Source organism: Athene cunicularia (assembly GCF_003259725.1).
Source record: "Athene cunicularia isolate RWA chromosome 1 unlocalized genomic scaffold, athCun1 chr1_part2, whole genome shotgun sequence".
NCBI classification, from domain to species: domain Eukaryota; kingdom Metazoa; phylum Chordata; class Aves; order Strigiformes; family Strigidae; genus Athene; species Athene cunicularia.
In genome coordinates, this window is record NW_020799092.1 from 39,474,524 (window position 1) to 39,489,549 (window position 15,026).

General features: G+C 36.1%; 1 protein-coding gene across 3 annotated transcripts in view; it reads left to right on the forward strand.

Annotated features, from left to right (window-relative positions):
- PPP1R12A (protein phosphatase 1 regulatory subunit 12A) overlaps positions 1-15,026 on the forward strand; it is a 73,985-nt gene that overhangs the window by 12,446 nt on the left and 46,513 nt on the right. For all 3 annotated transcript variants that reach the window (XM_026863583.1, XM_026863590.1, XM_026863597.1), the window contains exons 2-4: positions 4,140-4,258; positions 12,809-12,968; positions 14,833-14,977. In XM_026863583.1, the coding sequence (XP_026719384.1) occupies positions 4,140-4,258; positions 12,809-12,968; positions 14,833-14,977 (424 nt within the window). The remainder of the gene's footprint in view (positions 1-4,139; positions 4,259-12,808; positions 12,969-14,832; positions 14,978-15,026) is intronic.

Sequence of the window (15,026 nt, forward strand, 5' to 3'; positions counted from 1 at the left end):
GCCATTTTGCAATAAGTGGATTACAAAAGACACAGATTTAAGTGCTGTGCCAAAAGGTTTTATAAGTAGGTGATGGTGGAAGTCCTTTATTTTTTTTTTTTTTTACTTTACTGCTGCATCCAAGTGTGCAAAAAGAGCCTTTTTCTGGACATGGTATTAAAGAGCATGGTTCTGGACATTTTATTACACAGCTCTGATTTCTTTGTCACTGCATACATGCAACTGTATCAGATATTAGCTGAGGAAGTGGAAGTTATGTTTACTTGCTTTAGAAAGATGAAATTTCAAGGTGAAGGTAACCTACTTAAAAGATAAAATAAAAGCAATTATTTGTGTTGGTTGTTTTCTTTTTTTTCAAAACATGTATGATTTTTAAAATATGCATACACACCTACACACAATAATAGACTGTTCACGCAAAGAATTCAGTATATGGTACCAGAATAACTGTAATGTCAAATACACCGATATTTGAAGTCATACTATAAGCTAAAAAAAAAAAAACAAACAAAAAAACCCAACAAAAAACAAACAAAAAAAATCCAAAAAATAAAAACAACCCAACAGAGCTTTCTGATTTTTAGGATTATTCTGGTGCTTGTTTCTGCTCAGCTACGCCTTACAAACTCAGAGCATTGGTCTCTTGGTCTTGTTTGCCAAATCTGTTCCCTTTCTGTATGTGATGCATAGTCAAGTTACCTACACATCTGAAAAGGTTGCTGTCCTTTCTCTTGGTAGCGCTAGATTTCCTAAGAAAATGTACAATCCTCTAGGCACCAGGGTGACTTCATGCACCATCTGAGCCCTGTCACTGCTTTGCTGAAGCTGTTTTACTGTAAATGAAGATAAGCAAATGCATAAAAATTTTTCAGGACAGGGTCATCTATTACTGAATGATGAGGAAAGCAGAACAAACATGGATTTCATTACCAGGCTTAAAAGGTATCTTTAAAATAGTTGGATTTGGAATTTGGTTTAAACTGAGTATTGCTTGGAGTGGTAGAAGGCAGGTTGGGAAAGGACCATTCTCACTTCCCTGGAGAGGAATGTATTGCCTTTCATCTTTCTTCTGTTTCTCCTACCCCTTTAAATTCTGTGAACTTGGCACAGGTTCACTCATCCTTCCTTTGCTGACCCAGGAAAACTAAAGTCCTGTAAGCACGTGCAAAGGGGAACTCACATAACTCTACTTCTCCAGCCTTGCAAATCCCTTTAGCTCTGCTGATCTGATTTTGGTCTGTAATCAGCTTCGTTTTTGGAGTCTACTTTAAAGGATCATTTGACCATGAAGTTGTTCATGTATCTAAATAATAACTTTCTGGAATGCTACTGTAGCCTTTTGTTCATTCCCTACACTTTCTTACATATTACTCCTTATGTCTATAAGTTATTGACCTAGATGACCAACTACAACTACTTCAATGAGATACATATTTTCCTTACAAAAGCAGCTTCATTTTTCCCTGTAGGTATTATGTGGAAACAGGTAAAAGTCAGGTTTTTTGAACATCACTTTTTTCATGTCTATATTAAAATTAAAACAAAACAAAACAAAACAGGTTGAAAGAACATGAATGTTGACTTGGGATTTTTTTATAAAGATATTTTAGTCCGTGGTTGATTTTAATTTTGAATCAACATTTTGACTTTATAAGAAAGTTAGTTTTCCCACTGGTGTTTTTGCCTGTTTAGCAGAAAACCTGCATAGCATTTATCTGGTCTGTAACCTGGAAAGCTGTGTTGCTGTTAAAATGGTAAAACTGGTATTGTTGAGAAATTTTGTTACTTTGATTAATTTTTCATTGCTACAAAAGTTAAATCTTTAAGGTGGAGAGAGATGAGTCACAGCAGCACTCTTTTAAGAGGAACAGCATAAAACCAGCACTGCATACTGGCATCAGAGTTAGTGGTGGCAACTGATGATGCATATCCCAAGAGTTATGGTTACACTTTTGGGAATTAATTTCCATTTTGTGATTTGTCAATTCTTGCCTCTTCTTGACATAATTACAGAGATCTAATAACAAGTGCTATTTAAATCATACATTAAAAAATAGAAATGTACAAGAGTACTAGATGTTGAATTACTGAATAAAGATAAGGAAAACATCCTAGATCTGGAATCTGTTGCTGTTAATTGGTAGTTGTTAAGCAGAAATACTTTAAAGCATTTGTATTAATTTTGGATTAATGTTGTGATTGGCTCCTGCATAATTTGTCATTCTGCAGTAGAGAGGCCAAGAAAGCACTTTTGATTTCATATACCTGTTACCAAATGGACAACTAGTTCTTTAGGTCTGATTATTTTCTGATTTTATTTTTTTTTTCTTTGCAAATATATGGAAAGTATAAATTAAGCTCTGCAAGGCAGGAGGTATGTTTGCAATTTTTTGCTTGTGTTGAGTCCTATCATGGCTCAAACAGATGGGTTTGTTAGGGAAGTGGAAATGTTATGGTCAGAAGGTGTAAGACTGGTCTGTATTAATGCTTTATTGTTCATTGTCTACTTAGAAACAGACTATATATAAAATTGTAGGTTCTCAGTAACTTTATCGGGTTATGGTTTAATACAATGAAATAACTTAATCCTTTTGTGACTTATTGTTGGAATTGATCCATTTGACTTAATTGGAAATTCAGAAATAAATTCCACTGACTCTGGATTGTTGACTCTTCAGACAGTAGTACTTTAAGTAAGAAAACACTTAGTGAGGTTGGAATAGTGTAAACTACGGCTTCCTTTCTTCCCCTTGCCTTTTTCCCCACCAAAAGCTGACTTTATGAGTACTTAGGAGCAGAGGTAATTTCTGGTTTTATTAACTCTGTGAAGCTGCCTCAGAGACCAGGAGTCATCATTCTGACAAAGTATAGAAACATAATGTGCATTTGGAAGTTCTAGGAAGAGTGGCTTAATATGGGGAGCTCGTGGGAATAGGTGCTTCAATCCCTGTTCACCTTGTGTTTGTTTTTGTTCACCATCTAACCATTTTCTTCTTTCAATTCTTGCAAATATGTGTCTAAACACGTCAAGAGTCTTTGTGGCAAACTGATGCATTAATGGGTAGTATGATGAAAAGACATGCAAGTTTTCAGGGATTGTAGACAGTCATGAGGTTTTTTACTTATACCCAATATAGTTGTTTCTATTACACAGAATCAACTATATTGGAAAGGACCTTGAATATCACCTAGTCCAACCATTAACCTCACACTGACAGTTCCCAACTACACCACATCCCTCAGCGCTATGTCAGCCCGACTCTTAAACACCTCCAGGGATGGGGACTCCATCACCTCCCTGGGCAGCCCATTCCAACGCCTAACAACCCCTTCTGGAAAGAAATGCTTCCTAATATCTAGTCTAAACCTTCCCTGGTGCAGCTTGAGGCCATTCCCTCTGGTCCTGTTGCTTATTACTTGGTTAAAGAAACTCATCTCCAGCTCTCTGCAACCTCCTTTCAGGGAGCTGTAGAGGGCGATGAGGTCTCCCCTCAGCCTCCTCTTCTCCAGACTAAACACCCCCAGTTCCCTCAGCCGCTCCCCTACGACCTGTGCTCCAGACCCTGCACCAGCTTCGTTGCCCTTCTCTGGACACACTCGAGTCATTCAATGTCCTTTTTGTAGTGAGGGGCCCAAAACTGAACACAGGAATCGAGGGGCGGCCTCACCAGTGCCGAGTCCAGGGATCAGATCCCTTCCCTGTCCCTGCTGGCCACGCTATTGCTGACACAAGCCAGGATGCCATTGGCCTTCTTGGCCCCCTGGGCACACTGCTGGCTCCTGTTCAGCCGGCTGTCAATCAACACCCCCAGGTCCCTCTCTGACTGGCAGCTCTCCGGCCACTCCTCCCCAAGCCTGTAGCGCTGCTGGGGGTTGTTGTGGCCCAAGGGCAGCCCCCGGCATTTGGCCTTAAGGAAACTCCTCCAGTTGGCCTCAGCCCATGGCTCCAGCCTGTCCAGGTCTCTCTGCAGAGCCTCCCTACCCTCGAGCACATCATCACTCCCACCAACTTGGTGTCATTAATTATTAATTGTACGTGTGCATGTATGTACCTATTGTATATGATATCCGGCTGCTGGTTTTTTTTGCATCAGGTTTACTGTGTTGCTTACAGTTTCTTTTTCTTCTTGTATTGGCAGGTATTTAATTAGTCAAGGAGCACATGTAGGAGCTGTAAATAGTGAAGGAGACACTCCATTAGATATTGCTGAAGAAGAGGCAATGGAAGAGCTGCTTCAGAATGAAGTAAATAGACAAGGTAATTTTGAATATGGAAGGGTGGTTTTGTTTATTGGACACTAAATATATTTTTGAAAACTTATGCTTAATTAGGTATTTTAAAGTCACTCAATTTATTTTCTAAAGAAAATTGTCAGTACAACATACAGTGCTCAAGCTGTCTTCCAGGTGTTGTTACTCAGCCCAGCCTATTGTGAAGAAAGAGGTTAGAAGTAATGAACCCAATTGTTGATTGGATTCCTGCATTCACTTAACAGAATTTAGGTGGTATTCAGTGCATCTGGGATATAGACTTCTATATCCCAGCTCTAGACTACATCTGAAGAGATTCCTGCCTTATTGAGGAGAGAAATAGGCACGTCTGAGATGACTCACATGTCAGTTTTAGGATGGTGTGAATTCATCCCTGAGGTAACTGTTTCTTTCTGTTGACTACAAGAAAACCTAGAATAACTAAAACAAGAGAAAACAACTATACTGTATCCCATAAATCACCCTTTGTGTCTAGTTCTGAACTTTGAATGGTCTTCTACAATGCCAAGTGTCTGAAACTATTCCGTGGGAGAAGGAGTTTTAGATTGCACTTGTTTTAGGCCTGAGAACCTATCGTGAACCTTTAAGCTCCTCCCAGTTTTGTGTACTCTTCTGAGAGCACTATATAGGTGAGCATTCATATAACAGTTAAATAGATATCGAGTTTTACCCTAAATATATATCTTACCTCAATATATACTCTAAATTTATGCACCTTGCTGCTGTATAAATTGCTAGTACTGGCAGTGGTGTCTTTGTAAGAGAAATTAGCCTTTGAAAAAAGCATATTGTTTCACTTTTCCCTTCTTTTTTTCCTTTCCTTACACTGCTATTTTCCATGTTCCAGTCTTCAGGTGGGTTTTCCAGTGAGAGGTCTTTGAAAGTTTCTGGGGTTTCCATTCCACAGAGGAAAGAATATTCAGTTGCAGACTGACTGTCTTGAGTCCAGTAGAAATGCTTTGCTATCCCAGAACTCCCAGTACAAGAACTGGAATGATGTGGTCGGAGTTACATTATGTGTTGAAAGAAGATGATATTCAGAGTGAAGATGGAGCCTTTGTGGGGGGTGTGCTAGGGGACTACATTTCCATTACTTCTATACCCCATCTACCTCTCGAAAGGGTTCCTCCTCCTTGAAAATGTTACTTATTTTGTAGTGTTGAATTTATATCTGACAGATTTACATAATATAACAGTAAACTAGTAATTGCTTCAGGCTTTGCCCTGATTTAATTCCCTTTTCATGCCCAAAGCAAATGGTAAAAAGAAAGTAGATGACATGATATGCAGGGAAATAAAGAGATACCTGCTGATACACAGAAGTAGACTGTAGATTTGACAGAGGCTTTGATTCAATTATTTGGTAGCATTAATGGAATTTTGATTAACCGTTCTTATAGTTAGCACACAAAGAATCTCAGATTAGGTAGTTGTGAAGATTTTTTTTTTTTTGGTCTGTGCTACCATTTGACTATTTTAATTAATTCGGGAAAAATAAAGTTGTGTTTTCTAGCATTACTGTCAATCTTTGCTGGAGGGTTGTTTCTGGAATGTGCCTCAGCCTAAATTAAGTTCTTTAAGGTTGTTTTTGAAACATTTGTCTTTACTTATGTGCTATACACACTTCGTAAAATTGATGTTACTTGGGGAACTCCTCTTTCAAAATCTCTTATTTGTATGTTACTGCTTGGGGATTTTATGTACATTTTTACAATGCAGAGATTCAAGATTACATGCTAATTTTTATTCTTTTGCAGGTTTAGTTATTTTGAACAGCCCAGTAGTAAAATTAACATTGGCAACCTAAACTAAATGCCATAATTCATTGAAAATTTCAGTGTGGTTTGCATATTTCATATTTAAAGTTTACAGTAAACTATCTATGGTACTGTCTTTATAAGTCTAAGAATGTTTATGTTTCCACACTGCAGCTGTTAGCTTCTAAGGGGATAATTCAGGTTGTTTTAAAATACTAAATTTCACTTGCTATGGAAAACCTGTTTTCCAAGCATTCCTCTTACATTTTTATGTCAGTTGGCTTGCTGACTAGCTAAAGGATTTTGAAAAGATTGGTCTTTCTCAGGTGATTTGAAAAATACATTGTTTGACTGAGATCAGGTGAGAAAAAGCTTGCTAGGGCTGTGCTTCAGAGTGGTTTCACCTCCCTCTGTGGCGAACAGGAACTGGAAGGTTCTGTCCTGAAGAGCGACCACGCTATGAACATCCCTGACAGCATTTCTGCCTTCCTGATTGTAACAGGACACTAACGCCTATGGTGATATATAGATATAGCTAGATAGACTATATTTTATATATATATATATATATATATATATATATATTATTTACACATACACATATGTGAATGCATTTATTTTTATATATATATATATATGTATTCTACCTAGCTTCTTTTGCTGTTAGGCCACTTAATAGTTGCAGTTTCACAGAAGCAAGGAAGAACTCATACAGCATCCCTCCTCCTGAATTTGTGTCTGAAGGTGTAAGAACTAAGGGCTTTTACCTCCGGGGTGAAATCATAGGAAATATCTAGTGATTGTGGATGGCAATAGAATGGAAAGGATATGAATCTGGGTATGAACTTGTAGCATATACCTTACTAAATCATGAGACAGTTGTCTCAGCAGTAAGGTTTTAATCATGTGCTTTTGACAGCATCCTTAACTTGCATTTAAAGTTAATATTATGTACAGAATGATTATTTAGCCATTATCATGATCACTTGGAAAGTGCCTAATTGTTTGTATGTTGTGGTTAGAGAAGTTGATAGCTCTAAAATAGGAACTTAATTGTTTATCTTAATGTGGAATTAACAGTGACGCATTGTGACAGTTTCATCTTTGACTGTACATCTGGCTGAATGTAGTTATTCCTCCAGCTTTAGCATTGCTCCTCATATAAAGTAAAGCAGTGTTGCAGTTTTGGTAATGCGAGTTAACTATGGGGTCTGTGGAATGATCAGATCAGCCTTTTCTAAGTGTTACCAGTAACAGAAGATCAGCCTATTTATTTTGAAAATAAACAAACCTGAGTGCCAGAAAATCTTACCTCTGTGTAGGTAAAACGTGCAGTGTGAAAATTAAGTAAACATTTTCTGTAACATTCTTGCCTCACAACCTTTTTATGTGTATTCATTCCTCCATTCATGATAGTTTCCTTTTTGTGTTGCCTAGTTAATGCTGTGAGTATGACTTCCTACACACTGACGTCAGCAATCAGAGTGTTTGGTGGCAAAAGATTGCCTGGAGAGATCAGTCAGGTTCAATTGTGATTTCAGATATGTTTAAGTAATGACATTTGATGTTTGTTTCCAGTAGGAATCTGAGGAGAATCACTATATTAGCTCACCCTTTTTGCTGCCTTTTCAGACTTTCAGTCTTTATAGGAAACTGTTCAGCCTTCTACAGATCATTAGTTTGTTTGTACTTATGCCCAATTTTTACAGGTATTGAATTATTTTTTAAGGACATGTCTAACTACAGGAAAAAAAGGGAGCCTCTGGAGCCATTAAAATCACAGAAATAAATTCTAGAAAATAACACAGTTCAGCTCTGTGTGATATTACAGGCTTAATAGAAAGAAGGATCTGCAGTGTTTGTTCACCCTATTTTAGCATTCAGACTCCAAAATCTGACCTGTCTAGAGAAGAGATGGTCAGTGATCCAAATTAATCTTGGTTTAGAAGTTCTGTTGTAAAGAGTGTTAGACATGAAAGAAGATCGTTTTTACAGTATTATTATCCAGTGTCTCTCTTCAGTTACTCTGATCTCCATATGTGACACTTCTAAATTTTGACCCTTGATTCAGGTGTCTTTTCCTGTGTCCTACTGTGTGGGTCGTAAATCCCCAGACCAGGCCACCTGTGTGAGGTGAGCATACAGCAGGACCCTGGTGGTATAATGGACTATGCAGTAATTCTGAACTAATGGACTAGCTATCCTATAAGTGAAGCCATAGCTTGTGAGAAGATAAATTACATACGTGCTTATGTAAAGTATAAAGATTTTGTGACAGTTACAAAACCTTCACAAATAGCAAAACTAGATGTTTTATGGGAATTATTCCAAAGTAGTGTTGAATAACTATACTCTTTGCACACCATATGTTCTAACTATTTTGTGTGTTATACAAAAAACTTCTCTTAGGACCTGCTTTCTTGTTTCTCCATATATTAATATCTTTATCATGGGCCAATCCCATGTATATAGGTGCCACTGCAATCCACATATTTTTTTTTAATCTTCGTTAAAAATATTATTATTTACAGTTTCTCGATATGATCCCTTATGTTTCTACTCTGCAGTGGTTCAGTGCTTCATAGTTGTGGAAGTGGCCTGTTGCCAGTAGTGTAGAGTTTTCATGGGCACTGGTGAAAACTATCAGACTTGGAAGAGATCTGGCTTTAGTTATGGCCAACCCCGGGCCAGTTTTAAATACTGCCTCTCTGCAAGTATCGCGTAGGGTTAAGTGCAATGGTTTGAAATAATTTTTTAGCTGTTTATCATAAGATGTCCTCTTAAAATTATTTTTAACTGCTTAAGCAGTTATTTTGAATGATGGGAAACATTCTTGGGAGGTGAGTTAGGGGGGAAAGGGGGTGATGTAAGGTGAATCAGTTCATGATACGGCATGGTAGCTATTCAGTAACTATTGGAGAACTTACTTCTTTTCCAAGGAGAAGCAAATGTTCCTCATTCTTAATTACAGGTAGGTGTAAGAAGATGCTCTCAGATGTATTGCTTAACTCAGCTTTGTTCATGTGGATAAAATGTGAGCTATTACATTTGTATATAAACATTCACTAAGTGAAATAAAAAGTGGGTTGATCTTCTGCAGTATCTATAAAACATGCCTTTATATGGCTGAGGAGTTCTAAAACAATGATTCAGCATTTAAATTTATGCAGAATTTTATTAAAAGCTCACTGAATAGCACACTGTTTTCAAACCTGTTTAGAACTGTTAAATAACAGTTGTTGATCAGAAAAAACTAAAGTATTTAGCAATAAATTATTAATGATTTAAGAAGTTGTTAGACTGCCAGAGACATAAAATGTGTACTGGTGGTGTGAGCGAGTCCTCCCGCTGAAGTTGAGCTAGGAGGCAGCACATTGCCATCTACGGGCCATATGGAGAAGGTGTTTGAAAGGGAGCGTTTTCTTTTTCCCTGATATCTTAACACAGTCTGGAAAACAAAAGCAAGGAGAAAGGTCCGTACAAGGTGTAATACAGACTGTTTACATCCTGTTTAATGTAGTTATTAATGGGAATTGTATTTAGCTTATCTCAGAGAGCAGGTTTTTTTTCTATGAACGAAGTTTAATTCCATAGCAGTTATTAATGTGTGATGTTTTATTCAAGTTGATAAGATTATTGTACTTACTTCCATTGAAATATATTTAGAAATTTACTGTCTTGTAAAATAATGTATTGATGCTGTCATTAGTCCTCTGCAGCTTTCATATCTTGTTTGGGCTTTAGAAATGCAATCATTCGTAGTACTGATAGAAGTCAATACTCAGTATTAGTTACTTTTCTTGCAAAAGCATTCCTAGTTTGACATAATTCTCTTTAGACATACCAGGAAGGTGTGCTTAAACATTAATCGTCAGAAGTTCAATATCAGGGTTTGGGACAAACTTTTTTTCTGTTTCTGTTTTTCTTTATACAAAAGTGCCTCAAAACAACCAGCCACACACATGAGCAATTTTACACTGATAGGAGTTTACGTTGGATTCTTCAGGTGGAGAAGGTTACGCATGCTTACAAGGATTCACAGTTAGACCTCAGGCGTGCAAAAAGTGCATGGACGTAAATGTGACTAGCAGATGATATATGAACTATTTATTTGTGTAGTAGTGTTTTGCAGGCAACACTGTCATGTAAATGAGTGTACTCTAGGGAATTATTTTCCCAGGATCTGCTGATGTGCACTGCTGTGTCATTCTGAAAGGCAAGCAGATGTGAAGGCCCAAGGAAGTTACTGTTTAGAGTAGTTCACACATCAATATGTAGGAGCCTTCTGGAGGAGTGGGAATATGTTATTATCAATATGTTATTGATTTGAAAGTTCCTGGTTTTCTTTCTTCATATCTGAACAGAGATTAAAATTTATATCTAATAATCTTTATAACTCTGACAGTTTCTGGGTTTTCATCAATTTCTGATGAAATGTAATTCTATTAATTTTTATTAAATTGCCAAGATTGAAATTATTGTTAGTCAATTAGGTGGATGAGTCTAGTAGTTCAGTCCACTGCTCAGAACACTTAATGTATAACCCTCGTCAGTTATTTTATGATACTTCATAAAGTTTTTTCTTTTCATCTGTCCTTACCATAAAGTTTTACCATTTTTACTTATTTTCTCCAACTGATCTTTCTTTGTGTTTTGTTTTTTTAATTAAATTATTTAGTTATTTTTATCTGTTGTGGTGTGAATTGACAGAAGAAGAACAAAAAAGAAGTGAACACTGTTGTAGCATTGTCATATGCTACCGCAAACCAAACAAATGACATGTTATGTTTCCAAAAGCATGTCATAATTACATTCCTTCTTTCTGCATTTCAGGAAATTTTGATTTGGACATGTCATTTTCAAGGGGTTTCTTGCTCTGTAATAGGGGAATTGCTGTATCTGTGAAATACCAATTCATACGTAATGCAATAGGTGTATCAGTGTGCTATCCACTGCCTTAAGCGTATTTAAGCAGTGCCAGTTGCTCTGGCTTTTTAGTTGCCAGTGGATCGATAAAGGCTTGATGAGTCTGTTCTGTTATAATCTGTTTTGTCATGTTTTACACAGCAGAATGATCCATTGAAGTACATATGATCATCTCTGTATTCTGTGTCTTTTAATTTTGTGATATTAATAATTTCCTTAATGAAGGCCTCTTTATCCCAGTTTCTGCTGCATGTCTAAATGGACAATGATCAAGTTAGATTTCATTTGGTTTCCATATTCTAGAGATTCATTCATCCTGTAAAGGGTTAATAGCTCACAGCTTCTTTGAAGACATTAGTGCCTGAAATTGCTGCTCATTATAAAGACTTTGAAAATGAATTTGAAATTAATTATGTAGAGTAGTTTTGAAAAGAGATGTTCTAGCTTTGCACAGTCTAGTGGTCTGCTTTATATTGTTGTACTTTGGTTAGTTGGACAGTTGCGATAGGAACAAGTTCGCTGGAGAAAATCAGTTTGGGGACAGATGAAGTTTCAGCAGGAAATACTGAAAGAAGGCAGAAATAGATCTGAGTCAAGGAGCATCTACCTCTTAAGTGTTATAAAAATCATCTTGGCTTCTACTTTATAGGCCATAAGGACTACTCCTAAGGTTTGTGGTTTTATCTAGTAAATCAGTACCTGTTTCTAGATTTCACTTGGTTTTATTATGTATTTATTAAGTCAATGCTTTTTTGCTCCACGAGAAATTAAACAATGAGAATACAGAAGAACAGTATATATTTCCGGCGCCCCTGCATACCAGTGTCTAAAGTTAGGCAAATCATACACATAAAATAATTTCGCTGAAGGAAGGTTGGCCCACTGATTTTCTGTTAGAGTTCAACCCAGATACAATTTGTGCTTTTGACTGCAATTCCTGAATCCCTTTTCCTCACAAATATGTCACTGTTCAGTCAGCATAGAGAGCGCAATGCTCATGCATAGTTCTCTTTAAGACCCTTTTCCTACTATGTTTAGTAGGTCACTCCATGTGTTAGTAATTAAGAAATGCTTGCAAATACATGCTTTGTTTTGCCCATTCCAGGTCTGGAGGTTTTTTCAATCTATTTAACCTGATGTGTAAATGTTGCATTGTGTTTCTCTGTTTTCATCAGTGTGAGATAAGTTTTTGTGAGATGTATTATATAAATTTTTGGTGGTATTCATGTTTTTTACCCGAGATATGAAGGAAGATTTACAAAGGCTTTGTTATTTGAGTGTAAGTTTTGTGTTTCACAATGATAGAAGGCAAACCAGAAATTCTTTAGAAAGTATAAAAATGATAGCTCCATCTTTTTTATCATCAATATTGAGAAGCTAGGCTGTTCCTCTTCCCATAGATGTTATCATTGTAAAAAAATTGTACCTGTTTTCTACTTTCTACAGATACCTATAACCTGACTGATATTTTGGTGCTTAGAAGGTTAAAATATAATTTTTTCTCTTTTTTTAATAGGTCACTTCAGTAATTATTACTGTAATGGTAGACATTCTTAAAATTGAAGAGACAGTTTTAGTAGCTTTCTTGGTTTTTTTGTTTGTTTTTTTTCCTTTGGGAAAAAAAAATGCATTATGCATACAAGGTATATATCCAATAATGGATGTTTCCATAAGCTCTTGGGATTTATCTTCAAAAAGATATTCATATCTAACCGTGAACATTATTCATATTGTTTAGCTGTTACTTTATTGCATTACATAAATATGTTAGAAGATTTGTTACATAATTGAAGTATTTGAACTAAAATATTTTTTGTCCTCTCTTCCCCTATCACCCTCCATATTTGAATTAGGGGTTGATATAGAGGCAGCTCGAAAAGAAGAAGAACGAATAATGCTAAGAGATGCTAGACAATGGCTCAACAGCGGCCATATAAATGATGTCAGGCATGCAAAATCTGGTGGCACAGCACTTCATGTAGCTGCTGCTAAGGGCTATACAGAAGTCTTAAAGTAAGTGTGGTTTAAATGGAAATATTTTATGTTTGATTGTCTTGATGTAACGTTGCTTGGAATTGACAGGATTGGACACTTCTGTATTTTTAGGGGTTGTATTTTGAAAAATAACAATCTCTAGAACTATCTTTTCCTCAAAGCTTGATTTTGTGTTTTCAAGCACTCATAAATCACGAATAAATCACTGTTAGCTTTCTCATTGTCATTCAAAATAAGAACACAGTGTACATATTGAGCCTGAATACTTATTTGAAAGAAGTTGACAAAAAACTTGCCCTGTTTTCTAAAGCCAACTGTGTAAACAAGCCTAATGCCTTTTTATAATGCCAGCTAGCATTCTGGTTGATGTGTATTTTTAAGACACCATATTTATTTGCATACATAAAACAGTTTGTAATCCAGCCTGAAGGTTTTTAGACCTAAAGAACAGAGAATTTAATTTTGGTTTTTTGATTTTGTGGTTGAAAATCATGACTCTTGAAATCTTTTCTGGAAAGCTTCAAGCTTTTGGTGTCCCCTATATGACAGGTAGATTTTCATCAGTACAATACAACTGTATATTATAACACAGGTTTAATATGGTTTTCATCAAAGCTCTGCTTTTATTGAAGTAAAGCATACTTAATAATACATCACTTTACTGTGATTGTAAATGTTTTTGACTGCTTCAGCAGTACTAGGAACAGTTAGCTATATATTGTAACATGAATGAAAATAAGCACACACCCTGACTGTTCAAGTGTTGCTACCTTTGAGGTCTGCCAATCCTAGTAATGCTTTGTCAACATGTAAGTTGAGTGACAGAGCTTTTTTAATCGTTATAACCATTACATGCAATTTACTGAATGGGAGTTCTGCCTCAAAAAACACTGATTCTTCAACATGAAAAGAAATTACTCTGTTGGAAAAGAATAATTTTTGGTTTGGAATAGCATTTGTCTGTAACGGAATTTTATCTATAGCTCTCAGTTAGTGTCTTTTTTGTAGTCCAGTCCATACACTTTTCCTAGGAGGAGAAAAATACATGCAGAAATCTTTCATGATAGCTTCAAATTATCAGAAATGTGTGCTCTCTGTAGCATATATGACTGCAAAACTTTGCAGCTGAGTTTGTGTGAAAGTTGACTCAATGTATGATATTATCATAAGTATATTGACTCTTGAGAAGCAGAGAGAATTTTTTGAGAGTACTTCACCATTATATGTTTTTAAATAATTATGGACAGTGTTTCAGAGAGCTGGTAGCCTTTTACACAAAACTGTCAGGTTAAGTGTCTGTTGTCACTTTGACACTCACGTCAGAACCATGCTGAGTCTAAGTGTTGAATGCAGGCTGAAAAGCAGATTCTCTATTTGAGGATCTGTGCTTCATCTCAGAGAGCAATTGAAGCACATAAACGCTAGATTTTTACAACATGAAATGTTAACGACATAGGAAATGAAAGTTTCAAACAACTCATAATACAATAGGAAGAGGTTTTAATAATTTACTAGGTAAGAACACTGTATCTAACAATTTTGTCATTTTACAGCTCTCCTTCCCTTAAAAGGGTTTTTCTCTATTACTGCGTATGTAGAGAAAAATATGTAACTTTATAGGACTTTGAATAGCAAATGAGTAAAGAAGAAAATGGAAGAGGCTATTTTTCTTGAATTTTCCATTAAAATACATATACCTACTGAACAATGAAAAGAGAAATGTTTCTGTGAGAAAATAAAATTAATCAATTGTTAATAGTCCAACTATAATATGTATGATAAAAAGGAAGAAAGATATTATTGTAGACTAATATTATAATTTTGCAACAATTTATTTATCCCTGTCAGCAGTGTCAAGATCTAATTCTTTTAATTTCTTTAGGCTTTTAATACAGGCTCGCTACGATGTAAATATTAAAGATTATGATGGCTGGACACCACTTCATGCTGCTGCTCACTGGGGTAAAGAAGAAGCATGTCGCATTTTAGTGGAAAACCTATGTGATATGGAGGCTGTCAACAAAGTGGTAGGATTTTTATGTAATCCTTGTCAAGATACAAAGTTCTGGTCTCTAA